Source organism: Myxocyprinus asiaticus, chromosome 8, assembly GCF_019703515.2.
Source record: "Myxocyprinus asiaticus isolate MX2 ecotype Aquarium Trade chromosome 8, UBuf_Myxa_2, whole genome shotgun sequence".
NCBI lineage: Eukaryota > Metazoa > Chordata > Actinopteri > Cypriniformes > Catostomidae > Myxocyprinus > Myxocyprinus asiaticus.
The window spans coordinates 14,533,555-14,543,486 of record NC_059351.1 but is presented as its reverse complement, the minus strand read 5'-3'; the positions used below and the strand labels follow the sequence as shown (position 1 = coordinate 14,543,486).

Sequence of the window (9,932 nt, the reverse complement as noted above, 5' to 3'; positions counted from 1 at the left end):
AAATTTAAAAAAAAAATTCAAATAAAATCTAACATAAAACTAAGGCAATCTGAGTAAACACAAAACACAGTTTTTAAATGATAATGTTATTTATTGAAGCAAAATGTTATACAATACCAACTGGGCCTGTTTGAAAAAGTATTTGCCCCTTAGTTACTAAATCCCCAAATCTATGAAACTGCATTCTTTTCTTTTCTTTTTTTTTTGTGATTTTCTTCCCTTTTCTCCCCAATCTGGAATACCCAATTTCCAATGCGCTCTAAGTCCTCGTGGTGGCGTAGTGTCTCGGCTCAATCCGGGTGGCGGAGGACAAATCTCAGTTGCCTCCGCGTCTGAGACCGTCAATCTGTGCATCTTATCACGTGGCTTGTTGAGCGTGTTACCGCGGAGACGTAGCGCGCGTGGAGGCTTCACGCTATTCTCCACGGCATCCATGCACAACTCATCACGCGCCCCACCGAGAGCGAGAACCACACATTATAGCGACAATGAGGAGGTTACCCCATGTGACTCTACCCTCCCTAGCAACCATGCCAATTTGGTTGCTTAGGAGACCTGGCTGGAGTCACTCATCATGCCCTGGATTCTGAAACTGCATAATTAATGGGGTTCAGCTGGACTAGACATACCCAGGCCTGATTACTGCCAGCCCTGTTCAATCAAATAAACACCTAAATAGAACTTTTTCAGCAGCATGAAGTTGGCTAAAAGATCTCAACCAGTAGCACACTATGCCAAGGTCGAAAGAAATTCCAGAAATGATGAGGAAATAGGTGATTGAAATACATCAGTCTGGGAAGGGTTAAAAAGCTATTTCAAAGGCTCTGGTACTCCAAAGAACCACAGTGAGAGCCATTATCTCCAAATGGAGAAAACTTTGCACAGTAGTGAACCTTCCCAGAAGTGGTCAACCTTCCAAAATTCCTCCAAGAGCACAGCGACGACTCATTCAGGAAGTCACAAAAAAGGACAACATCCAAGGAACTGCAGGCTTCTCTCGCATCAATAAATGTCACTGTTTATGACTCCACTATCAGAAGGACACTGGTCAAAAATGCCATCATGGAAGAGTGGTGAGGCGAAAACCACTGCTTTAGAACATTAAGGCTCACCTGAATTTTGCCAAAACACACCTTGATGATCCTCAAAGCTTTTGGGAGAATGTTCTGTGGATTGATGAGTTGAAAGTGGAACTGTTTGGAAGACAGGGGTCCCGTTACATCTGGTGTAAATCAAACACCGAATTCCACAAAAAGAACATCATACCTACGGTCAAGCATGGTGGTGGTAGTGTGATGGTGTGGGGATGCTTTGCTGCTTCAGGGCCAGGGCGATTTGCAGTAATTGAGGGGAAACATGAATTCTGAATTCTGCTCTGTACCAGAAAATCCTAAAGGAAAATGTCCGGTCATCGGTCTGTCAGTTGAAGCTCAAGCGCAACTGGATTATGCAGCAAGACAATGATCCAAAGCATAGGAGTAAGTCCACCTCTGAATGGCTCAAAAGAAGCAAAATGTAAGTTTTGGAGTGGCCTAGTCAAAGTCCTGACTTGAACCTGATTGAGATGCTGTGGCAGGACCTTAAACGGGCAGTTTATGCTTGAAAACCCTCCAATGTGGCTGAACTGAAGCAGTTCTGCAAAGAAAAGTGGGCCAAAATTCCACCACAGCATTGTGAAAGACTGATCTCCAGTTATTAGAAGCGTTTGCTTGCAGTTGTTGCTGCTAAAGGTGGCACAACCAGCTATTAAGTTTAAGGGGGCAGTTCGTTTTTCACATGGGTGATATAGTTGTTAGATAACTTTTTGCTTCAATTAAAAAAAAAAAATATATATATATATATATATATATATATATATATATATACACAGTATATATAGTTTCATATATTTGAAACTGTATTTAAATATATTATACATTTAAAACTATATTTTGTGTTTACTCAGGTTGCCTTTTTGTATCTCGTTTGAAGGTCTAAAACAATTAATATGAACAATATGAATATGAACACCAAATTTTTTGGTGGTAATTAACATTATGACACAAATGCTGTTGATTGAGTTTAACTTGTTTTGTACCTGGAACATTGCTTTAACCCTTCCGTTAGTTGACATTATATTTATCAGCAAATTTAAACAAATATTTACCAGCAATTTTTTTGTGCTATAACATTTTTGAAGCACAGAAAATGCAACACAGGACACAAAGACTTCCGCAAAAAATATATGAGTAATGATGCGAACGGAATGATAATATGAGGCAAATGAACTTGCTTCACTGAAACTGACAGTTTAAAACAACTTATTCGTGGAAATGAATCAAGTTCAAAGGGATAGTTCACCCAAAAATGAAAATTCTCTAAACATTTACTCAACCTCATGCCATCCCAGAAGTTTTTTTCTGCAAAACACAAAGATTTTAAAAGAATATCTCAGCTCTGTTGGTCCATACAATGCAGGCGAATTGTGGACATTTTAATTGTGAACTTTTAAGCTAAAAAAAGCACATAAAGGCAGCATAAAAGACTCCAGTGTTTTAATCCATGTCTTCTGAAGCGATACAATTGGTTTTGGGTGAGAACAGACCAAAATAAAACTCCTCTTTCTCTATAAATCGATTACACTTACTAGCGTCATCCACTTACATTGTACAGACCTACAGTTCATCTGTACATCTTGCAGTTGCAGTCTCTAGGCACGATCATGATTTCAAGCTTGATTACACTTCCTCTTGCTTGACGCATGCGCAGAGTGCTAGATGGCGCTAGGAAGTGTAATCGAGCCTGAAATCATGTTCACCAAAGAGACTGCTGATGTCACGATTTATTGTTAAAAAGGGGTTATATTTTGGTCTGTTCTCACCCAAAATCGATCGGATCACTTCAGAAGACATGGATTACAACACTGGAGTCTTATGTATTACTTTTATGCTGCCTTTGTGCTTTTTGGAGCTTCATAGTTTTGGTCACCATTCACTTGCATTGTATGGAACTACAAAGCTAATATATTCTTTAACAAATCTTCCATTTGTGTTGTGCGAAAGAAAGAAAATCATACACATCTGGGATGGCATGAGGGTGAGTAAATGATGAGAGAATTTTCATTTTTGGGTGAACTATTCCTTTAAGTCAACGCTCTATTTAACTATGTTCGCTAATTTTACATCATCAACAAAATAATATTGAATACATAAATATTCCATATATCCCCCCACTCCACTGCAGTCTAGATGAGATTATCGGATGCAATAGGGTTTACTTGTTTGTCCCTATCACGTTCTGTGGTTGATTTTTTTTAATATGTCAATGCATGTATTCTCTCTGTGGTTGGTGTGGTAGTATCGTGCAGCAGTCATTCCTGCAGGCCCGCTGTGAGGAGATGCTGGTCACCTCTGATTGGGGGATTCCACTGCTGGTTGCACTGTTGTTGCTACTGCTCGTTTACGCCTTCCTGTATCTTCCAGCCATCTCTTATGGAGCTCTGCTACAACAAGCGCTGAGTAACCACACTGAAGCCATGTCCCTGGCAAATAACAAGATTGACTGAGCATTGTACAATTCCCAATCCAAGCAGTGGGTGAAAATGGTTGTAAAACTACAACAAAACAATATTTCCATAATGTCATCCATTAAATTATGAGAAAGAACGCAGCAAACAGACAATTAGACTTTTAATCAGAGGCAGCCTGAATGGAGGAAACAAGAAACACTAACAGATGATAAACAATATCACTGCTGCTTTTATCATCTTTTTTTCCCAATACACAGCAAGCACTTCCACCCATATTGAAAGGTTGTTTTTTTTAGGCTCAATGCAAGTTGCAATGGCACGTGTGCTGTACATTTTGCCAGGCCACAAAACGGACACTTTCCTTACCTACATCTGGACTTCACATCCAGGAAATTAACTCCTACATTTCATCGCAATCCTATTTTCAGGACAGAAGGAGACCTATTGAATTTAAAGTGAAACCAGTATCAAAAACATGATTTCTGGAATCCCAAACAAACTTGTGCACCCTACTCTCTCATGTGGAACAGTCTCAGAATGTTCTAAATAAATTACTTTGTGTACGTGGCCATGAATACCCTGCTCAACTAATCCTGCTTTTGGATTTTTTGGCGCGTTTCCTCTGCTAGTGTGTATTGCATATATTTTTTTATCTAATTACTTTTTATTCCTGGAACACTGTTTTACCTTCTGAGCAAGAGGGATTATTTAGCTCACCGTAATTCCTTCTTTAAACCATCTCATATTTATTTGTCTTTCTCTGTCTCCTCATTAGAATTCCTTGTTCAAATTGACATTACAGTAATTGTTTCTGAAGTTATGTAAAAGGTTTATGCTGTTATTATATTTTGCTGTTTTCAATGGCAGGTTTAATAGTAATTTCGTACATGTTTCCACAGTAATGTAGAAGATGTGGTGCGGTTTCCAGGTTTGCCTCCGCGGAGGCAGTTAACCTATCAGGTGAAGCAGCTGATCGCTAGAGAGACAGAACTAGAGAGGATGAGGAGGGTGGAGAGAGCCAAACAGAAACGAAACCCACAAAAAGTAAGATCCACAGTAAACAGACAGTTATGTGCAGTAGTGGGAAATGCTACTTTTAAAATAAACACATTACATTGTTGTGTTTCTCCTTAAAAGTAATAAATTACATTGTTACTTATTATGAAACGTAATGCATAATGAGTCTCTCTCTCTCTTCCAGAATGGTAGTGCTATGCTTGGCTTGCAAGTGTTTTTCTGATTTTATTTTGTTTTTTGTTTAGTCTTTTTTGCGAAATTTTGTTTGGTTCTGTTTGGTTATGTTTTGTTATGCATTTTGTGTTTTGTTTGATTTGCTTTTTTGTTTTTGTGTCATTTCTTTGTTTAGTATGGGTTTTGGACTAGTATGTTATTCTCTCTTCTAGAATGGTAGTGCTACGCTTGGCTTGCAAGTGTTTTTTTTCTTTCTATTTTTTTTCTGATTTTTGTTTTGTTTTGTGTTCTGTCTTGTTAGGTTTTGTTTTTTCTTTAATGTTGTTTTGTCTTGGTTTGTTTTTGTGTTTTTTTTCTCCCCCCACTATGTTTTGTTTAGTTTTTGTCTTTTTTAGTTTTGTTTTCTTTTATCTTGTGTTTTGTCTTGTTGGGTTTTGGGCAAGTATGATATTTTCTCTCCCAAAATGTTAGTGCTTGGCTTGCAAATGTTTTTATGATGTTATTTTGTTTTTGTCTTGTTTGGTTTGGTTTTGGGCAATATGTTATTTTATTCACTGCTTCAAATAAGTGATCTGATTTTTAATGTGCATTATGTGGAGTGCTTTAACACTGATTAAAGACAACTATACAATATGCGTAACAAAATTTCTGTTTATTCTGTTTGAGCAAGATTATGTAAAAAAAAAAAATGCCTTCCAGTTAAATTTAAAGACGGTATAGCATTTCTTCTTTGTCTTTAGACAGAAGCAATGAATAAGGAGCCAGAAGAAAAGAAAGCAGACGTGAAGAAACAGATAAGCAGGAACCATCAGCAGAGGCTGGAGAACATTGTTAAACAGACTTTGGTGGAAAGCAGGGTGAGGCATCTACATTAAATTCTTTATTCTCCTTCACTCGCATGTCTTTAAATAATCTCAACCGCACCTTAAATACTCCCTACACTATTCTACACAATAACAACTGAGATATCAGAAACAGATTAAGGGTTTTAGGTAACTCCCCATCAGCTTTACCTTATTATTTTACCAATATTTAAAAATGTACATTGCAGACATATAATAGATAAGTTTAGACACTGATTGAACTTGCACGTTAGTTTTGGAACACTTTATTTTCATTCAGCATTTTCTTTTTCTCTTTTTACAATAATTGTAAACAACCTAGTTAGAGAATGCTCTCAAACCCACACTATCACTCTATGCATATGGTTGACTTATATTTGATAATAATACTAGATTAATTGGGTTAGTAGAGGATCAGGGTTACAGAGGTCATACATGTAATTGTTTACCCACCCCCACTGTTTATAGCCTGAATTGGATTTCTTTGGACGAGCAATTGTACCCAAGGAGAAGCCTTTTGTTACCACTACAAGTATGTTTGATGCTTTTTTTTATATAATTTATGATTTACACAATGTAAAGAATTGAATTTTGTTCCCCAAATTTTTTAATGGAGGAAAAAATTAAGTTTGACCCGTAAGAAATATTTATGGATGATGAATAATCTACATTTTCCTGCCATTGACAGATGTATCAAAAAGTACATTTTTGACCTGCATGAATATCTAAAGTGTATGTAAGCTAAAAGCGAAACATATGAGAGTAGCTGATATTACTCTTGGTTTCAATCCAGGTGAAGATGGCAAAGGAGGTGCAGTTGTGAAGATCGGTAAAGCTGTTGGAAACAGTGATGTTTGGTTTCGCTTCAATGAGGGCGTCTCCGATGCAGTGCGTAGAAATGTTTACATTGAGGAGTTACTTTAATGTGTTGTGAGAAAAGCGACAAGGCCTATGGTAAATTACGGCAACTTTAATATATACGCAAAAAAACAATGTTCTGAACTTTGTACTGTATAGTTGCATGAAAACTTAAATCTAAAATTTCTGGGATTTTTTTTTTTTTTGTAGTTCCTGTGTTTCTTTTTATTGTATTTTTGTATAGTTGTCTTACACTTATATAAATACATGTTTTCACTGATTGACAGCAGTTGTTTTCTTTTTTCAAAATGTCATAGCCTGATACAAGTAAACAACAAAGCATATTAACTCAAAATCAATTCATTTGCAGCCTAATCTTAGTCAAAGTAGGTCAGCGCAACCATAACAATGGGTGGAGCCATGCCTGTTGTCATAGTGATGAGTGACAGCTCTTGTGTTAGAGTACAACACATTTGCCTGTCTCCACCCATGGGTTCTGCTTTAGCATTTCAGTGTTCAAAAAAGGATCCTCAGTCATTTTCTCCTCCATCCATTTAATCAACCTGAAAATAAACAATAAAAAGATTGTGTGTGTATATATATATATATATATATATATATATATATATATATATATATATATATATATATATATATATATATACATACACACACACACACACACACAGACTACCGGTCAAAAGTTTTAAAACACTCACTCATTTTTTTTTTCACATTTAGAATAATAGTAAAGTCATCAAAACTATGGAATACCATAAATGGAACTATGGGAATTATGTTGTGACTAAACAAAATCCAAAATAAATCAAAACTGTGTTATATTTTAGCATCTTCAAAGTCCCTTTGTCTAGAATTTTTAGACATGTACTCTTGACATTTTCTCAACCAACTTCTTGAGGTATCACCCTGGGATGCTTTTTAAACAGTATTGAAGGAGTTCCCATCTATGTTGGGCACTTATTGGCTGCTTTTCTTTATTATTTGGTCCAAGTCATCAATTTCAAAAAAAAAAAAAATGTTTAATTACATTTTAGTTTTATAATGAAATAAATTAATATGGTGGCACAATTATATTTTTGTCTACAAAACTAGTTTCAAACATTTAAGCATACGCCTTCAGATCAAAAGATGTTTAAGATCATGAGAAACATTTCAGTCAAGTGTTTCAAAACTTTTGACCGGTAGTGTGTGTGTGTGTGTGTGTGTGTGTATATATATATATATATATATATATATATATATATATATATATGTATATATGTATATATGCTCCCTGTCCCTTAATTTATCAGGCTAATACAAGGGTCCCTAACCTTTCTTTTTTAACCTAAATGTACTTATGTACTTAAAATCTCAGGGGGTTCTTTTAAGTAGAAGTACATTTTCCAGTTAATGAAATGGTGGAGGTATTGTAAGGGGGGCACCCAAAGTGTTCATGAAGTCAGGTGCGCACGCAGCGTGTATGTAAATAAGCCGTTCTCGTTCTATAATGTTCCTTGTTCCATTTAACCATTTCCCTCAATTGACTTGTCAACCAATTGCAAGGTTTTCCTTTCTGTACGGTCTAAGATAATTATGCAGACTTGTATCATATGTAACAATTTATAATAAAGGGATATATATATATATATATATATATATATATATATATATATATATATATATATATATATATATATATATAAAGCCATTCTCGAGTGCGCACCATTTTTAAGTGGGTTGAGATATGAATTAACACTGAAATTTCGGTCTGTTCCTCTCACAACACTATCATATGGCTTCAGAAGAATTTAAATTTAAGGCACAAGTGTTATGAATGACTTTAAGGTGCATTTGTGTGTGATTTTGGGGCTTGGACAGCCACAAACACAATCCTCACACCCCTCAATCTTGTGTTTCACAGGTTAAAAAAGTAATACTGCTTTTGAACGACAAGGGTGGGTAAATGATGGCAGAAATGTCAGTTTTTATTTCATTCAGTATTAAAGATTTTCAGTATCATTGATCAAGTCTTAAGTTATTGTCCAGAGGTCCTGACAGTGTGTAGATGTTACTGTCCTGTGATACTTGTTACTTTTTTCAGTGCTGGCCAGGATGGGCCATTCACAGTTGTTTATAATTACTGGATAATAATTAAAAAAAATACTTTTATAGAGACTGCTGAGGCTTATTTCCACACTGCGGGTGGCATGAAGTTGTTTGAATCCTTGAAATTATCAGTTTTTATTAAAAATAACTATCTAGTGTAAATGTCTCCAATTAGAAATTAAACGTTCTGATAGTTAAATGCGGATGAATGGAGGATTCGTTTTTCTGATGGCCGAGGCGTCCACTGTCCCATTTAATACAGTCATTGGCTGACAACATTTGCATAAAAAAGTGCCAGCACCAGTCGTCATCATCCATGTTGCCTAATGCAAATGTTTTTCTTGTTTGAAGGGGGGGGCGTGAACCAGAAAAACTGAGAACCACTGTTATACATAATTATGTAAATAAGTATATTTACAATTATTTTATACAAATACAATGAAGTGGATGTTTCACTGCATTCTTCTTTGATACTCACTCTGGAATAGAGACTGACGTTTTCTCTCGGTTATACTGTAGCTGCTGCTTCAGACTGTCCACATGATTCTTCAGCTGAGTCTCATCCAACTCATCCATCTGAAACAACATCCATCATGTTTCAATTTTACACATTGTGAACTTTATTCTCAACTATCAAATTTCAAGCATCAGCATTATGGTCAGTAATATGTACCCCCTACTGAGGTGGCAAAACTTTGCTTTATCAAATGTAATTAAGTATAAATATACTTTTAAATTTTAATCAAATTGGCAACTGATGAACAGTTCTTAATTCATATTGATAATAGCATAAGCATAGAAACCTTAAAATCTCAAAGCTAAAATATCAAAATACATGAAAGCCTACCGTGATAAAGTCTTAATTATCTTAGCTTAGAAGTCAAGCAGTAGGATTCCTGAGAGTGCACTGGCAAATTGCTGGAGTTGGTATGTTTGTTCCACTTTAGAGGAGGGAGTTCGGTTTTTTAGTTTGTAAATCCCTGATGTGCGCACAACAGATGTATGCACACACCTGGAACTGAGGTTATGGAGGATACAAACTAGTTTGCTACTCAAATTCTCTCGCTGCATCCTGAGTTCTAATGGGAGTGATGTATAGCTCATTGGACTCTTGGCAGAATCTATGTAAAACACATGCAAATCTGCCCAGGCAATGCCCCTGGCTGTATTTAGTTTTTGCCAGGAGAAATAAACATTTGAATCAAGGTCAAGGAAAAGTAATTTATTGCCTATAATTGCATGCCAACTGCAACATTTATTTGACAATATACAGTTGGCACCGCATATAATTAAATAATCACCAAAACTATTCCATTCATTTGTGCTGTGTTTGTGCTGACTTGTGCCATAAAAATTAACGTTTGTGCTGGTTTGTTGTTTGAGATATTAAGCATTCTTTTTTGGGCTGTGTGACGTCACTTTCC

At 36.0% G+C, this 9,932-nt stretch overlaps 1 protein-coding gene across 1 annotated transcript; it reads right to left on the bottom strand.

The window, feature by feature from the left end:
• Positions 1–6,513: 6,513 nt before the first annotated feature.
• Positions 6,514–9,563, bottom strand: LOC127445505 (guanine nucleotide-binding protein G(I)/G(S)/G(O) subunit gamma-13-like). The gene is made up of 3 exons (XM_051705634.1): positions 9,356–9,563; positions 8,987–9,084; positions 6,514–6,962 (listed from the first exon to the last, which is right to left on the bottom strand). Exons 2-3 carry the CDS (start codon positions 9,082–9,084, stop codon positions 6,857–6,859), a joined length of 204 nt encoding a protein of 67 aa, XP_051561594.1. The 5' UTR covers positions 9,356–9,563; the 3' UTR covers positions 6,514–6,856.
• Between the last annotated feature and the right edge of the window lie 369 nt (positions 9,564–9,932).